The 18621-nt window shown below is 39.7% G+C and overlaps 1 protein-coding gene and 1 pseudogene across 1 annotated transcript; both read right to left on the bottom strand.

Annotated features, from left to right (window-relative positions):
• Nucleotides 1-3679: 3679 nt before the first annotated feature.
• LOC102850293 (taste receptor type 2 member 16-like) lies at nt 3680-4462 on the bottom strand. Its single transcript, XM_006901802.1, has one exon. The coding sequence runs from the start codon at nt 4460-4462 to the stop codon at nt 3680-3682; it is 783 nt and encodes a 260-aa protein (XP_006901864.1).
• A 1993-nt stretch (nt 4463-6455) lies between these two features.
• Nucleotides 6456-7016, bottom strand: LOC102849878 (annotated as a pseudogene).
• Between the last annotated feature and the right edge of the window lie 11605 nt (nt 7017-18621).

Raw genomic sequence — 18621 nt, 5'->3', positions numbered from 1 at the left:
GGACACACCGACAAAGGAGATTAATCAGAACTGACTTTGACAAGCACTGTGGCAATTGGACAATTAAAACAGACATTTGGATGGCGGGGAAGAAGAACGAACTGGGGAGGAGGGTGGAGGGAATGGTGCGGCAATGAAGGAGTGAAAGCCCAGAGTCCCTGTGAGTGTTCATTGAAACTAATAAAATTTAATAATAATAATAAAAAAGAATAAAACTGCTCATAGCACTTCCAAGACTGTAAATTTTTATGGAAACAGATAACCTTATCTTTCTGCCCTGGAAAAAATGGTGAGTTCAAACCCCTGATCTTTTAATCAGTAACCAAATCCATAGCCATTGCACCAGTGGAGCTCCTAGTATATATGTAAAGATATTGTAAGAAGTTATGGAAAGAACAAAACAGAACAGAAAACAGACAGATGCAAAGATACCACAAGATCCCAGGTTACAAACTAGTACTCATCCTTTAATATCAGGTAAATTTGACTCCACATTGAAAAAGATTGAATCAACCTCTACTTTGAACAAATTCTTCATCACAACTACCTTTATTTGCTGCATGTGCAACTTTAAAGTCGTTGAAAAGTTTTCAGTCTTTTCTTGCATTCAAACAAAGAAACAAAACCTCCATTGCTGTTAGTGGATTCGAAGTCATAGCAACTGTATAGACAGAGTGGATAAACCACAGGATTTCCAAGGCTCTAAATCTTTAGGGGGAAAAAATAGATTCTACTGGGAAAGATGGTTGGTCACAAGAAGAGAGGAAGACTCTCAAAGAGATGGACTGGCGCAGTGCCTTTAAGAATGAGCTCAAGCATATTAGAGACTGAGAAGCTGGAGCAAAACAGGGCAAGTTCCAGTATGTGCTACATCAGGTCGCTATGCATCATGGTCTACTCAACAGCCCTTCATGACAACAAAGGTAAATCTGCACAGAAGCATAGTCTTATCTTTCACATTTAGTGTATTCAAAATCCACCAAATTTTGGAGGGCAACTCAATAGTTAGCTCATTGTGTAGTCAGAGTTTCCGCTTGCGTTAAAAACCCATATTCAAAATGGGTGACCCTGGAGGACATTATTCTGAGTGAAATAGCTTAGTCACAAAAGGACAAATACTGCACATGGCCACTGTTGTAAAACAGGACTGACATTGGCATTGAGGGGAGACTGAGAAAGATGGAGTAAATAATGTATACTGCATTGAAACAGATGAGGGAGAGAACTGTTTAAAAGGAATATGTGATTAGGTATTATTGTCATGACAGAAGTCTAGAACAAAGACTGCATAGTGAATTAGACTTGGGGGGAGGGACTGTATAACAATGAAAAAATTTTTCTTTTACTTTTCAGAGAGAAGAGAAAACGGGGGGGGGCAGGGAGAAAAGAGCAACAATGAATGAATGGAAATCCAAAGTCTCTGTAAATTTTCCTTAAAATTAATAATAATAATAATAAAACCCCCTAGCATTTCATATCAATCTATGCTAAATTCAGGAAAAGATTTAGCTAAATAAAATCTACATTAAAAAATGTTAAAAAAACCAAAACCCTCATCCTCATTGCTGTTGAGTTGGAATCGACTCATGGTCAGCCAGCTCGCATGGTTTCCAGTGCTGTAAAGTGCAGCAGGGGAGACTGCCCGTCTTCCTCCAACAGAGGCCACACTTAGATTTGAACCACCAAAGAGGAGCTGCCTTTGGGTTAGTCTATAGTGTGACTCTCTGTTACTACATCACCAAAGCTCTTCTATTAAGGTAAGCCTAAGTAAAGCATATGTATCTGTTTTTACTTACCTACATATTTGACTTAAACATACACTTAGGTAACCTAGGGGTTGGCTGTAGGCAATTCAACCTTTAGTTATCAATAATAGCCAATAAATAGAAAAAAACCCTTTAATTTCACTAGTCAACTGATAAATACAAATAAAAGTCAATAAACACTTCAATGATCATATTAAAAATTATACATTAGATAATGTCAGGTTAGTAGAGTTAATATGTGCACTGTTAGCTGAAATGTAAGTAATATAGTTACATTGGGGGGAAGTATTAATAGTTAATAAAATAATAATTAAATACTTTATAATCATCGCATTCCCGACATGCCAAATTTGAGCCCTGATGGCTTCATGTTAAGGTTTTGTACTGCCCACCCAAAGGCACGTGGTTCAAATTCACCAGCATGAGAAAGGTGAACAATCTTCTCCCAGGTGATTCACTGTCTCTGAAAACCTACTGGAAGGCCAGCTAGGAGTCAGTTCCACCTCAACAACACACAACAAAAGAACATTACATACTATAAAGTTTGACACTTACATGCAAGTGCACATTTGAGTCGGCTTCCTTTTTGTCAGAAATAACAAAGAAAGGTTACTAGAATGTTCATATATAGTTTTCTCTTTCTCTTTTTTTGCCATGTCCCCTCTTGACTGCTTTTGACTCTGTCTCCCAGATATTACTGCGTTCACCAGATTCCATGCACATTTGATTATAGGTCAGCATGGAACCTGGGCAATACCTAGGTGGCCTAAAGTATAGTGGAGATCTAAGAAGAGATGTTCTCCTTTCTCTGCAAATAGAGCATAGATTCCAAAGCACATCACTGAGAGACACCAAAAGACTGAGTCATGGGTGAGAATGGTCTTTCAGCTTTTACTCAAACTTCTCACCCTTGGTCTACTGAATTTCCAGTATGAATTCCAGATGCGAGACAGGTTAGCTTGAGAGCCACAGACATACTAGAATTTCCACTTCACTCTGAGCATGAAGTCTTCCTTACAGCAGCTGGAGATACCTACATCTTATTTTCTTTCTTTTTTTTATGTCTTATTTTCTTATCAACGTCAATGTCAATGGTGTCTCTCTGGAGACTAAGGTGCGTCTGATACAGGCCATGGTCTTTGCAATCACTTGTTATGCATCAGAGAGTTGGACAATGGCTAGGGAGGATAGAAGGAGAATTGATGCCTTTGAGCTGTGGTGCTGGAGAAGAGTATTGAGAATACCATGGACTGCTAGAAAAACAAACAGATTCATCCTGGAGAGGGTTAAACCGGGCTGCTCCTTGGAGGCAAGGATTCTGAGGCTCCGTCTAACATACTTTGGACATGTTTTAAGGAGGGACTGGTCCTTGGAGAGGGACATCATGCTTGGTAGGGTGGAGGGACAGCACAGGAGGGGAAGGCCCTCTATGAAGTGGATTGTTTCAGTGACTAGGGTAGTTGGGATGGGAGTTTCAGAGACAGTGCGATTGACACAGGACAGAGCGGAGTTTAGAGCTGTTGTACATAGGGTCGCTATGAGTTGCAGGCGACTCGACGGCACATAACAACAATAACAACAATTTTCTTATAGTGAGCTCCTCACAGGAGTAATTTTCCAATGGCATAGCCAGAGTATCACCTTATGAGACATATTGACATGTATAAAATATGGACAAAGATGATATATGAATCATTGACATTAGCGTTCCTCAGATGAAATGATCGTTAGGAAAAATACTCAACAAAACAGAAACCAGCTTTGTTGGGTCTTGTGGTAGGTGAATGAGGAGACTGAAGACCTGACAGGTGACCACAGGACCCTTTGTTTAGAAATTTTTTCAGGGTGGGGCTGCTCAGCGTGAGTGAAGTAGAATGAATACAGTTTATGGTGCAGATTATAGCTTCCCAGGCTCAGAACCAGGAGCTCTTCTCAAAGAGGACACCTGTAAAGAAAATGAGTAGTATCAGAAAGTAAGAGGTGAAGATGATGAAGGAAATGGCAAGAGACTTGAGGGTTGTGGCGTTGAACTTCCCTGCTGAAGCTGCAGTGACCAGGTTGTGGTGCTGCATTTGCTCCCAGTGTTGCGACAATGAGGCGATAAGCATGGTAGTGGAGGCCAGGAACAGGAGGAAAGGAATAGCCAAGGTAATGATCTGATGAGGAATCCCAATGTAATGCTGGAACATGCCATGTCCCTCAGGAAGAGTGTTGCTTCTGGGGGAACTTCCCATATTAGGCTGAATCTGCTCCAAATTCCTAATAGCGAAAGGAACATTTGCTACACAAGAAATCAGCAGAGTTCCCAGCAGCAGCCAAGGAACCAGTCTTGAAAGCCTCCACTTCAGCCGGAGGAAGATGGGATGGGTGAAGGAAGAGACCTTGACACAGTAGAAGATGGCAAGCAAGCTGCTGAACCAAAGGATGGTAGTATTAGCAACATGCCACAAGGTTTCTCCACTCAAGCATATGTAATCACAATCAAAGGAGGAGTAGAAGTTGTAAAATATTGATGTGAGCTGTACACAGAGTTTAGGGATGCTCAGACTGATGAAGATCATGTTCAAGGGTGACAGCCTTTTGACCTGCACCTGTTCCCTGCCCATCACTGAAACAATGAAGGTGCTCTGCACAATGATTGTCAAGGACAGCAGGACGTAGATGAGCATGAAGAAGACAGAGGGTTGCCTGGGCATCATTCTTCCACCTCAAGTACCTTCCTGGAGTTAGAATTTCTGCATCAATTTCTAGATTGGAAACAGGAGTTTTTCTTAGTATTGAAACAATGAAGGTGGTCTGTATACAGTGATTGTCATGGACAGGAGGACATAGATGAGCATAAAGAAAACGGTTGTCTGACATCATTCCTCCATCTCCAAATACCTATCTAGACTCAAAATATCCAGTCATTTCTAGGTAGGAAACAGGTGCCTCTTCCCAGGACTACCTGATAGAGGATGCTGCTTCCTTCTGGATGCAAATTATCCCCAGGTCATTTTTTACTCTTCCATTTCCTTGTTTATCTGATTTGCTTATACTTTGTGTGCTGCTGTTCCTGTGAGCTTATGTACAGGGAAATATTGCTTGAGTGTTGATTTTTTAATTCTAAGTTTATTTGATTATTTCCATAAAAGCATCGTTATTTCATACACAAGCTGGGTCCTGCTTCTTTCTCTGCAGAGCCCACTTTTTCTTTTAATCTTTAAATTACCAGTTTACTCTTTCATCCTAATCCTGTTCTGAGTAACATTTGTGTTCCTCTTGACTAATATCAACCTCAGAAATTTAGTCTCCCCATTTTCCGCAGAACCTTGAATAAAAGGATGAGGACAAATTAAAAATAATACAGGAAAATCTTTGTACTTAGAACTCTATTTATAAAACTAGTGAAGGTTAAGAACTTTAATGACCTCTGTAGAATGGAAGCTATTCTTCCTTAGAATTTTCCAGCTTAGAGAAATCACTATCACTCCCCACGCGTTCCCTCTATTCCAAATGAAGCATCCTAAATTGTTGGTCTTTTCCCATTCCAGAGTTTCAAGCATTAGCTTTCTATATCTTTGGGGTTTGTTCTTATTTTCATCCTAATCCTTCAGTGAGGTTTGGTTTTTGTTAGCTTTTGGCTGTTGTGTTTTGTTTGGGGGGTTTGGTTGTGTGGTTGTTTTTGGTTTTTTTTAATCACCGCCTACATGGTTACCGATGAACCTAATCCAATTTTGAGGGCCTGTGCATAGTCGACTATCTTGCAAACATTCTAGGTTTATTTTTAGTAAATCAAAATGCTATACACACACACACACACACACATATATATGCACACATTTATACATACAGATATTGTATATGTACATACATATGCACATCTGTACCCACATGTATGTACACATCACAAAACATTAGTATCCAGAATATACGTATAAATCCTCACCACCAGGCCAATAAGCAACATCATGATAAATGGAGAAAACACTGAAATTGTCAACAATGTTATCTTACAAGTATCCACAATCAAAGCCCTTGGCATCAGCAGTCAAGAAATCAAAAGATGTATTGCAATGAGAAAGTCTGCTCTTGGTGGCCTCTCCAATGTACCGAGAAGCAATGATATTAATTTAAAGATTAAAGTGTGCTTGATTGAGGCCATGATCATTTATTATGTACCTGAGAGTTGGACAACAAATAAGGATTACAGAAGAAAAAAAATCATTGCCTTTGAGCTGAGGTCTTGGAAAATGTACTGGATAGCCCATGGACTACCAAAAGAACAGACAGAAGAGTCTTGAAGAACGTTTGGTGAGAATTTTCCTTGGAGGCCAGGATGGAGAATCATCTCATATACTTTGGGCATTTGTGAGGAAGGCCTTCCTCAGAGAGAGACATCATGCTTGGACAGGTGGAGAGTCAGCAAGAGAGAGGAAGACCTTCAACAAGACAGAGTGACGCAGTGACTACAGCAATAAACCCAAGTGTGTCAGAGATGATGAGGACGGTGCAGGATAGGACAGGGTTCAGATCTGTTCATAGTTTCACTGCAAGTCATACTTGAATTGAAAGGATATAGCAATAACAGAATATATGTAAGCAACTCATAAAAATGTGCATAAAAACCCTGCCACAAATTGGCAAATAAAAGAGTGCTGTATGTCCCAAAGTTTCAAAAATCTTACTTGTTGATAACTCTTTTACTGATTATAATTTGAGTAAAAAATACATGAAATATTTTAATTTTTCACGCATGCATAAACCGTCATCCTCTTCATCAGTGGCAAGTTTCACCTTTTCCTGTGCAATTTTGTTACCATCTGCAGGAGCAGATCTCTTTCCTGATATGAGTTTCACAGCCTCCTCCTCTTCATCATCTGACTCTGCATCTTCCTTCACAGCTACTAAGTGTTGTCCACTTACATGCACAGGCCCTGAGCCACACTTCAATCGTAAGACGACAGGTGCTGTTATTCCAAAGCCCCTCAAGCGAAGCCGTTGGCTGTACAGACATTTTCAAAGTTGCCAGTGTTACTTTAACTGGGCTGCCCTCATAATTCATTGCCTCCGCTTCGACAATGTGCAATTCATCCTTTGCACCGGCCCCTAAACTGGCCGTTCTGAAAGATAACTGGTGCTCATTCTCGTCATTATCCACCTTCAAGTGATAATCTTTGTCAGCTTTCAGTTCACAACCGAAAAGGTAGTTTAGGAGCTGCAGGGGCTCATGTCCATATCCATCGAATCTTCCACGGGTTGGTGGCTCATGTTTACATGGGAGAGGACGGCAATAAAACATCTCTGTAGATGTTCATTGAAATGAAAAATAAACAACCTAAATTTAAAAAAAAAAAACAACAAAAACAACAATAACAAAAAAACAAACGTATTTGCTGGAGAGGTTTGTGCGGGGAGAAGGGTGCAACAATGAATGAATGGAATTCCAAAATCTCTGTAGATGTTCATTGAAATGAAAAATAAACAACCTAAATTAAAAAAAAATTATAATAAATGAAAACCATACAATAAAAAAACCCAAAATGTATTTGAAATGAATAAGTCATTGATTAATTCTGCTCCTATTCAACTCCATTCAATCCTTACATTGTTCTTGTCACAATTTATATCTTTGCTGTGTACCTGTTAACAAAGATTTTTTTTTAAATTCAAAACCTTATATTGTGATTTGAATAAAAGTTTATGGAGAAAAAAAAACACCACTGTTGCAGAGAACGGCCCACAGGACGGAATCACAGTAGGACTGTCTTTGATGATTCTTCGTGCAGTTTCAGATTTGTCAAAACACAATGGATTCACATGTTTTCCAAGTAGTCGAGCAACAAATTGCTTCCCCCTGCTCTTGGTATTTAATAACGTTCTCAGTCGATGCTTCACATGTGACAATGGTTCCCCCAAAGAGCAGCATTTTAAAGAATATCTAATAGTAACTGAAATGTAAACTGGTCAGAGCTAGGTTAGGAAGCATTATCTCTCTTATTTCCAATTCTGACGCTGCTCTGTATAGCCTGAAGCATGTGAGTTGGGGTTTTTTTCTTTCTTATCTCATCCTTTAAATAAGAATCAAAGTACTAATATGTTTACTCTCCAATTTACTGAATATACACATTACTGAAACCCTGGGAGCTTGTACTCAGTCAAATAGCAAATTTCAAATTATAGGAAATGCAAGAAGTCTAATTTAATAGTGAATGAGGTCAACCCAAGTACCTTGGGCAAAATTCTGACCAAAAGGAGTAAAGACCAGTTGTTACCAGAACAACAAACCCCCAAAGTTTCTGGATAACATGCGTTCTGTATTTCCTCATCCTCAACAAGTATTATTCGTGACACCGTGAAACTTTGAACTCTCAAAGTTCAGAACTTTTGGCCTCTGTGGTACTGTGGAGGACTATAACTCCCGTTTTTCTTCTGTTATATTTAGTTAATCTCATGTTTTCCTTACATCAGCTGCCCAACCCTAGGACATAATATAAGGCCATGAGTCTGGGAGGGGCTAGAGAAGAATGACAGATATTGCTGTGAGGCACAGGCATCTCTGGTGACCTAGTGGTAAAGAGATGTGCTACCAACCCAAAGATTCCCACTTTAAATCCACCACCTGCTGCCTGGGAGAAAGGTGAGATATTTCCTGCTATGCCGTTTACAGCCTCTGAACATCCAATCACTGTGAGGCGATTCTGACTCACCAGCATGTAGCAACAACAGCACCACTGAGAGATACACTGCTCTTGCAAAGTCTCCAATAGTGATTCTTAAAGCGTGGTCCATGGATCAGCATCGTGTTGGAGGTCGTTGTTGTAAGGTGCCATTGCGTGAACTACAAATTAAAGTAATCTGTTAATAACAAATAAGAACCTTGCCTCTTCTGTGCCAGTGTCAGACATGGAGTGTTTGACATACAAATTCTAAAGTGGTGTCTCCCCCCAAAAAAAAACCCTCAACTATGTAACAAGGCAGAATAATATGTTGTAAGGTGACATCAAGGTGGGTACAACTCATAGCAACCCTATGAACAATAGACTTGACTCTGTCCTATCTTGTACCATCCTCACAATCTGGCATGTGTAAGCAGACTTCTGCAGTCACTACTTCAGTCCATCTCATTGAAAGTTGTCCTTTCTTTCATTGAACCCCTACCTTTTCAAGCATGATGTCCCCTTCCAAGGGATAGACTCTTCTAACAATTTACCCAGAGTCTGTGAGACAAAGCTTCACCATCCTTGCCTTTAAGGAGCAACTCTGCCTGCACTTTCTCCAAGACATATCTGTTGTTCTTTTGATTTACATGGGATATTCAAGACTCTCCTCCAATACCACAACTCAAAGATGTCAACTCTTCTGTCATCCTAGTCATTGTCCAGGCTTCAGATGCATAGCACATTTTTTTAAAAGGTTTTAATCAGACACACCTTGTTTTTTAAATTGGCATCCTTGCTTTTCAAGACCCTGAAGAGTTCCCTGATAGCAGACTTTCCAAATGCAATATATCATCTAATCTCCTGACTGCTGATACCAAGGTTGTTGATTGCGGATCCACATAAGAGGATGATTCGGTCTGTCAATGCTTTATTATGATTTTCAGTTTCTTCTGACATCCATTTTTGTCTTTTCTTTCTCCTCTGTCTTTGTAACTATTTTTTGTTCTCTTTGTGGATGATAATGTTTTATGACATCCTTCAAGTCATCTGGCCTTCGATCTTAGTGTTTAATGCTTGTTTGTAGGAAGATTTTTAAATTCAGGTGAGATACTCAAGGTTGTACTCTGGTTGCTGTGGACAAACTTATTTTGATTTTCTTCAACTTCGATTTGAACATACACGTAATTGATGGTCTCTTCAGAACCTGATCTACATTTGACTGCTGATATTAAGCTTCTCCAAGAGTTCTTTCTACAGATGTAGTCAAACTGATTGCTGTCCATCAGGTGAGATCCATGTGTATAGTCACCATATATGTACATGCTAGTTTGTTTTGGTTTGTTTTTTCTCTTATAAGTATATAGCACTTGTCTGTCAATTTGCTGTAATAGGGTTCCTGCAATGCTGCAAGCTTTGCCACTGGAGTTTCAAATGCTGGCAGGGTTACCCATGGTGGATGGATTTCAGGGGAGCTCTCAGATTAAGACAGACGAGGCACCAGTAACTAGAAAACTAAAAGACGTATTGTTTGAGAAAGTCTGCTATCAGAGACCTTTCCAAAGTACTGAAGAGCAATAATGTCAATATGGAGACCAAGGTGCTCCTGATCCAGGCCATAGTCTTTGCAATCGCTTGCTATGCATCAGAGAGCTGGACAATGACTAGGGATGAAAGATGGAGAATTGATGCCTTTGAGCTGTGGTGCTGGAGAAGAAGATTAAATATACCATGGACTGCTAAAAGAACAAATAGTTTCCTCCTGGAGAAGGTGAAGTCAGGCTGCTCTTTGGAGTCAAGGATTCTGAAGTTTTCTCTGACGTACTTTGGACATGTTGCAAGGTGGGACCAATCCTTGGAAAGAGATGTCATGCTTGGGAGGGTGGAGGGAGAGCGTAGGAGAGGAAGACCCTCGATGAGATGGTTTGATGCAGTGACTGGGGTAATGGGGGTGGGTGTGTCAGAAACAGTAAGATTGGCACAGAATAGAGCAGGGTATAGAGCTGTTGTGTATAGGATCACTATGAGTCACAGGAGACTCAACGGCACGGCACATAACAACAACAACAACAACAACAGGAAGCGGGATTCGCCATCCATTTCCAAAATAACAGGCCTTTGAAAACCGTATGAACAATATGTGAAGTAACAGCCTGGTTGCATATTTTCTAAGACATATCTATTTGTTGTTTTGGCAGTCTATGGGATATTCAGTCCTCTTCTCTAACAGCTCAAAGGTATCAAATCTTCTGTTATCCTTATTCATTGCCCAGCTCTCAGTTGCATAGCAAATGTTTGAACAGATTATAGTCTGTCAAGTACACCTCAGTCTTCAAATAAACATTATTGCTCTTCAGTATTTTAGGGACGCCCTGGACAGTGGACTTATCCAAAACGATGCATCTTTTACTCTTCTGACTGCTAATATCAAGGGTGTTGATTGTGGACAATATTTAGGAACTATGACAGAAATTGGTGACAGAAGTGAGGCTGGAGATCATGGTGCATTAAAGGGTAAGATTAAAATCTATGCTGCTCATGAAGCCACTATGAGTCATAGTTGACTGAGTAGTACCTAGCAAGGATGACAACAGAATTAATTTTTTTCCCTCCATTATAAAGATATCACACAGGTAATTCTCGTTCTAGATGCTATTTCTTCATGTGGAAACCCAAACCTAAACTCACAAACACACAAAAACCAGTAGAAGAAAATCTGTAAATAATTGCCCCACGAACAAGGGAGGCAGGGAAGACAACATTAGTGGAAACTGCTTTAATCAAATCATAACTGGCATATGTCTAGTATTTCTTTACTCAAGTTTTGTGGGCTAGAAAATATCGAATGCCCAAACTAACACAATGTCTTTTTATTAGCTCACGTCCAGTGAAATCATCACTGCTGTTAGATGTCATCTAGTGACATGGAGATGCGTGTTGTTAGGCAAGAGCTTGTCAGTAAATTCAGAAATTATATAAATATTTCCATGAGTACAATAATGAAGAAATTATAAAATGTACATTGGAAGCAGGAGTGGCATCCACTTCCTAAACAACCTACCTCTGGAAACTATGAACTTTGATAAATGTCAATAGTTGTAGAGGGGCTTCAGGCCTTTTATTCATAGGGTCGCTGTGAATTGTACTCAATTTGAAGGCAATCATCAACAACAACAATAATGACTGCTGTTGTTGTTTACCATCTAGTTGGAACCTACTAGCTGACCCTTTTGTGAGTTTTCAGTGGTGTTTACCACACAAGAGGAGTTTGTCCATCCAGAGCTCCCTAAATTACTATTGTTGTTGTTGTTGTGTGTCATAGAGTTGGAAAGACCCATAGCTGACCCTGTAGTGGCTTATCAAAGGCAAATAACTGCCGGGGAGGAGATCATCCATCCTTTTTCCAAGGAGCAGCTGGTGAATTCGAACCATGAACCTTCAGAATTGCAAAGGAGCTTCTTGCCATTAGGCCACAAGAACTCCCTGAATAAAGACTAGAAAGTCCTATAACTTTGCAGAAGGAACCTCATTTCCCTTAAACTGAAAGGTATAGATTTCTTGGAGACTGATAAAATCTCACAGGAGGAAAAATAGAAGCATGTGAGCCAGAAATGCTGAGAGTTTCTCGTGGAGAGAGGCATGGAAGGAGGTATGATGTTTGCTCAGCTTTGGCCAGATGACTGCCTCTTTCCTTCCTTATCTGTGCATGCGTACAACTTCATGAAGACTCCAGTGTAAAGGATTCTGGGAAATGGTGCCAAGACTCATTTGCAATGTTGGTGCAGGTACAGATCACTCTGGATTTTGCTTTGCTTTCCACTCCCTTCTTTAAATGACCATCTTTGGTCACTGCTCAGTCAACTATCTCCTGGAAGTGCGTGCATGAGACTCAGTTTCATCCAGTCTTGTGTATCTTCTGAAAACCACCTTAGTTTTGACTTTTTAAAACAATACCCCTCAGAGGTCTAGATAATGCATCATTCTAATGTCAGGCCCTTGATATTTCTGATAGTTTTGTTTACATTTTAACAAATGTTTGGGTCCATAACTGTTGCATAATCCAGAATCTTAGAATGTGTGAGCGTGTGTAAGTAGGATCCTTTTCCCCCCTGATTTCCTTTGATCATCATGTAAGATGGACATTTTTACTTTCCCCTTTACTTTCCTACTTAATTAGATCATACTTGTATTTTTACCTCCCTAGTTCCTTTTATCAATATATTCAATATTTTGTTACCAACACCACAGTTTAAGATATGAATTCTTCCTTAGTCTTTCCTTTTCTACTGCCTAACTTTCACTTCAATATGAAGAAATGGAAAATACCATCATTTGGTCAGGCCACTTTAGTCTTTAAAGAATTTAAGAGCAAAGCAATTATCCAAATTCATCAGCAAAACAGCAGTGGCAACTATAAATGTACAGTGTTCAAATTCCTTCTCTTCTGCTTTATAATCATATTTGCAGCAAGGCCTGTATTTCCCACTAGCTAATTTTAGAATAGGGTGGGAATGAGAGATAATACAATTCCATTCCTGAACTATGAGGAATGCCTCAATTAGGTAAGTTCTGTTTGAGGATGATCCAACAATTTGGTAAAAATATATTTTAAGAATATTTAAAACTATTTTCTATTTTAGACTGGAGTCTAAAAAGCTTCCCACCTTCTTCCCATCTCCCTCTCCTCCACAGATTTCAGCTTGCATCTTTTTCTGAATTCTTATATATATCTTTCCTCCCCCAGATACCTTCTCTTTTTGTTTAAAAGGTATTTCCCCCAAGAAATCTTTTGCATATGTAATGCTGTCTTGACATCCGCTTCTTAGAACACCTGAAAGGAAAAAAAAAGTGACACTAAGAATGGTCTGAGAGAACAGATGGTAAGATTGGATTTGGGGACTGACTTTCCCAAAATCTGGCAGACACAGGATGCCAACTTGAGTGCTGTTTGGGGTACAGATGGTGCCTAACACAATGTGGCGGCTGGTTGTTAATGATTTCACTAGTAGTACCTGGGGGGAAAAAATCTTAGTAGAATGGACTGCTCTTGCATCTGCAATAGTCCTTGGTGAACAATATCTACACATATAATGGTTACCAGTTTAAGGTTAAATTGTATAGACATCTTGCAGAGGAATAAGAAAACTTACCGCCACTGGCAAATGGTTAAGAACTGAATATAAAGACACCATTGGTATGGAGACTTGTGCAGATAACTCAAATGTTGTGCACCTCCAAAGGTTTAAAAGAGACACCAGAGTCTCTAGAATAGACAGATGGACAATCTCCTCCTGCTGTGCTTTACGGCCTTGCAAACCCAATGCTTTTTGTATTCCTTTGTGTACCATCATTGGAATTTCCTCCCACAAAGAAATGTCTGCAAGAGTCAGGAAGGATCCACTTCCTGAAGAGTCATTTAGTAGATGTACCGGGTGCAAGGTGCAGATAGTGTTGTTCGTCCTATGTACTGCACATTCTTTTTTGTTTTTAGTAGGGAATTGATGCCTTTGAGCTGTGGTGCTGGAGAACAGTGTTGAATATACCATGGACTGCTAGGAGAACAAACAGATTTGTCCTAGAGAGGGTGAAACTGGGCTGCTCCTTGGAGCCAAGGATTCTGAAGCTTTGTCTGACGTACTTTGGACATGTTGCAAGGAGGGACCAGTCCTTGTAGAGGGATGTCATATCTGGAAGAGTGGAAGGACAGCACAGGAGAGGACGACCCTCCAAGAGATGGATTGATTCAGTAACTGGGGTGGTAGGTGTAAGTGTGTCTGAGATAGTGAGGTTGGCACAGCATAGAGCAGGATTTAGAACTCTTGTACACAGGGTCGCTATGAGGCTCAAGCGACTGGACAGCATATAACAACAACAACAACAAGGGATAGTGAGCGCAGCTGCTGTCTAGAGTTACTTCTGTCCTTACTTTGAGGCTATTTGTCCCAATATAGACTACTAGTCAATAACATATCACAATAGGGGCGCTGGTACTGATTTGCTCCTTTCAGACAGGGGATTCCCCAACTTTACAACTTTCTATCAATCATTCTCGATTCACCTGGCTAAAAGGGTCATAGAAATGTGCTTTGTTTTTAAGCTCCTCCTACTCGGTCTTTCTGCCTGCTCAGTCTCCTTCACGAAGATTGTACCTCCATCGTGGACTGAAGCATCCCCTTGCCTTCTTAAGCTTCCTCCTTGTTTCTTTCACAGCTGTTTCTAAAATAAATCTTTTGCTCATCTAGTCCTTCTCTGCTTCTTAGCAGATCCAGATTAAAATAGAAGATGAGTGTTGATCAATTGAAAAGTTATTCCTTTATTCTTTCTTTGGTTGCTCTTAGGCTTACGGCTATGATTATCAAAGCATTTTTGTCCTTGGTTAACTATTGATCTTGCCCTAGGAAGTAAATCATTTCATCCCAAATTTTACTCTCTATTCTCAAAAATATTTGAGTAACTGTTGTGCAGTGAGTTGAATAGTGGATTGTCATAAAAAGATATGTGAAAGTCCTAATCCCTCAAATCTGTAAATGTTATTTTTTTAAGTGAATCTTTGCAGATTCAATTGAGTAAAGTCTTGAGATAGAAATGAGATCTTCCCGACTCAGAGTGAGCCTTAAATCTAATGATAAATGTTCTTAGAAAAGAAATGTGGAGAGAAAGTTGACCCAGAAAGACATACAAAGATAAGGCTAGGTGAACATGGAGCCAGAGGCGGGAGGTATTCATCTTCAAGCCAGTGGGTATGGAGTTACCAGGAGCCGGATGAGGGAAGGAAGGACCCTCCTTTAGGTACAGGGGAGGAAGGAGTCTCCTTCACATCCCTAGATTTATATTCCTGGCCACCAGAACTCTGAGAGGAGACTTTTGGTTTTGTTTTAAGCCACCACATCTGTGAGAATTTTTTACAAGTGCCAAAAAAGAAATAATAGTGTTTGCACTATACCAGGTACTTTTTTAAGTAATTTGAAAGTATTTTCCACTTAATTTTCACAATAACCCAATGAAGAAGGGACTGGCTTTATGGCCGTGCAATTAACAAGGAAACTATAGCACAGGAAGTGTAGGTGGGGCCCAGACCCTTTGTCCTCTCTTCTCCTATCATTCAAGACCTGCATATGGTGAAGAATGTGGCTAATATTTATCAGAGGAATGATTGGCATATTCTTATTTGTCTGAAACGATTCGTATGAAAAAGAAGCATGAGATATAAAACAAAGAGGATAAAAGCAGGAGAACTTCAAATGCTAAATCTTTTTGTTGTTGTTTGGATTCCAAAACTAAGATGGCTTCAGCTCTGTACAAAGTTCCATTTGAAAATGACTAGGGTTAAAAATAACCCAAACACAACAAACAAGCCACAACAAACAAGAACACCTAGTACTATTTTATGAAAGAGTAAGAACAAGGCCTTTATTAAACTTCTAACACTTTGTTGAAGATTAATTTTCCAACTGTAATTTGCAATCAATCATTGCTTTGCTTATAAATAATACTTCTATTATCAAAGATAAAATGAAAGAATAGAACATTTTACTCTGTCAAGATTATATCAATTTGGTATTCTATTTTGACTATCAGTCTGTATTACATAACTTTTCACTTCTTCTGCATTTTATTTCATTTGCGTGTTTGTTTATCTATTTATATATTATTTATATATTTATATTTGTTAGGTGCCATTGAGTTGACTACAACTCAGAGACCAACTAGAAATCATATTTTATGTCTATATGTGTATGTGTATGGTGGCTTAGTAGTAAGGAATTGCACTGCCAACCCAGAGACAACGTGTTTAAAATCTACCAGCTGGTCCAGAAATATGGGCAATATCCTGCACAACTTGGTACATTCACACAATGGAATACTATGCAGCACTCAGGAGAATTTTGAAAAGCACTACATAATTAGGGAGAGACTGGACAGCATTATGCTGAATGAACTAACTCAATCTCATTAAGACAAATACTGCATAAGAGCATTATTGTAAAAATAGAAAGATCACTAGTAAAACATGTATGAGGACCCAAGGAGGGAAGAGTGGGAGCATAGAGGTGAGGATGGGTAGGGGCGAAACCACAGAGTTGCACAGTTTGGTGGGTGGAAGGAGGGAGTGAAGGAAATGGGAAGGATCAGGCAAGGCCCTGAAAAAAATGGATAATGATGGGCAAGGTCCAATGGTGACTGATTTTCTAAAACATAATGCATAGGAATGATTGTATGAAACACAATATGAATGAAAAACAGTATAAAACAATGTATATGAACTTGTGAATAAACCAATATAAAATAAAAATGATTTTGTAAAGAGTGAAAAAGACCTCATTTGGAGGGCCCCAACTCAATGATACTCAACAATAACAACATAAAACAAAAATCCCAATAACAACATATATACAATATATATGTGATAAAGTCATATATTGTTATTAATACAGTATTTCAGTTTCATTATTTCAACTTAGTTTTTCATGTTCTTTTTTTATAACAATATAAGGGAAAAGCCTCATGAATAATATTTTACAGATTATCTTGCCTTGGGAAAGGAGGAAATATGGAACAGAAGGAAGTTAATATAACTGAATAATTAAAGTTATAATCAGAGCCTAGATAAATTTTGGCTAATAATCTCTTTTATTTCATATGCAAGCAAGATTCTGCTGAAGATTATCCAAAAACGACTGGAACAGCACATCAGCAGAGAACTTCCAGAAGTCCAGGCTGGGTTTAGAAGGGGTCATGGTACTAGGGATACTGTAGCTAATGTTAGATGGATCTTGGCTGAAAGCAGGGAGTAGCAGAAGAATGTTTATCTGTGCTTCTTTGATTATGCAAAGACGTTTGACTGTGGGGATGATAACAAACGGTGGCTGACTCTGAGAAGAATGAGAATCCCAAAACACTTGATCATGCTAATGTGGAACTTATACTTGAACCAAGAAGCAGTCGTCAGAACAGAGCAAGGAAACACTGCATGTTTCAAAATAGGGAAGGGTGTACCCAGGGATGTGTCCTGTCTCCATACCTTTTCAACCTGTATGCATAACAGATCTTCCAGGAGGCTGGGCTGTAAGAGGAGAAATGCAGCATCAGGATTGGTGGAAGATCTATCAACAATCTGCGTTATGCAGATGACACAACCCTGCTTGCAAAAACTGAGGAGGACCTGAAGCGCTTGCTGCTGAGGGTCAAGGATTGCAGCCTCTAATATGGATTGAGGCTCAATGTCAAGAAGACAAAGATTCTCACCACTAGATCAATTGACAACATCAGGATGGATGGCAAAGAGATTGAGATTGTTAACAGCTTTAGTCTGCTTGGCTTCACAGTCAGCACTCTTGGCACCAGCAACCAGGAAACTAAAAGATGCATTGCAATGGGAAAGTCCACTGTTATTGACCTCTTTAATGTACTGAAGAGCAACAGTGTGTCTCTGGAGACTAAGGTGTGTCTGGCACAGCCATGGTCTTTGCAATCACTTGTTATGAGTCAGACAGCTGGACAATGACCAGGGAGGATAGGAGAATCGATGCTTGTGAGCTTTGGTGTTGGAGAAGAGTGTTGAGGGTACCATGAACTGCTAAGAAAACAAACAGATTCATCCTGGAGAGGGTTAAACTGGGCTGCTCTTTGGAAGCAAGGATTATGGGGCTTCGTCTGACATACTTTGGACATGTTTTAAGGAGGGACCGATCCTTGGAGAAGGACATCATGGTTGGTAGGGTGGAGGGACAGCACAGGAGGGGAAGGCCCTCTATGAGGTGGATTGATTCAGTAACTGGGGTAATCAGTATGGGAGTGTCAGAGGCAGTGTGATTGGCACAGGATAGAACAGGGTTTAGGGCTGTTGTACATAGGATCATTATGAGTCACAAGTGACTCAACGGCATATAACAACAACAACATGGGCATGACAAAAACTTTTGGGTCACTGAATCAATCCACCTATCATCTCTAGTCATTTTCCAGCTTTTCAATGCATAGCAAATAATTGCAAAACCATTGCCTGGATTAGGCACACCTTAGTCTCTAGATTGACATCATTGTTCTTCAGTATTTTGGAGAGGTCTTTAACAGCAGGCTTTCCCAATATAATTTGTTTTTTTATTTTCTGGCTTCTGATATCAAGAGTGTTGATTGTAGATCCAAGCAAACTAAAGCTGTTAACAATCTCAGTCTCTTCACCATCAATCACGATGCTGCCAATTGGCCCAGTGGTG

This window comes from Elephantulus edwardii, unplaced genomic scaffold (assembly GCF_000299155.1).
Source record: "Elephantulus edwardii isolate Elephantulus edwardi_28Jun2011 unplaced genomic scaffold, EleEdw1.0 scaffold00345, whole genome shotgun sequence".
Taxonomy (NCBI): Eukaryota; Metazoa; Chordata; class Mammalia; order Macroscelidea; family Macroscelididae; genus Elephantulus; species Elephantulus edwardii.
Note: the sequence above shows the minus strand (reverse complement) of the source record. Positions and strands in the feature narration are given on the sequence as shown.

Coding starts and splice junctions, on each gene's coding strand:
- LOC102850293 (XM_006901802.1), bottom strand. CDS start 4,462: ATGCCCAGGCAACCCTCTGTCTTCTTCATGCTCATCTACGTCCTGCTG.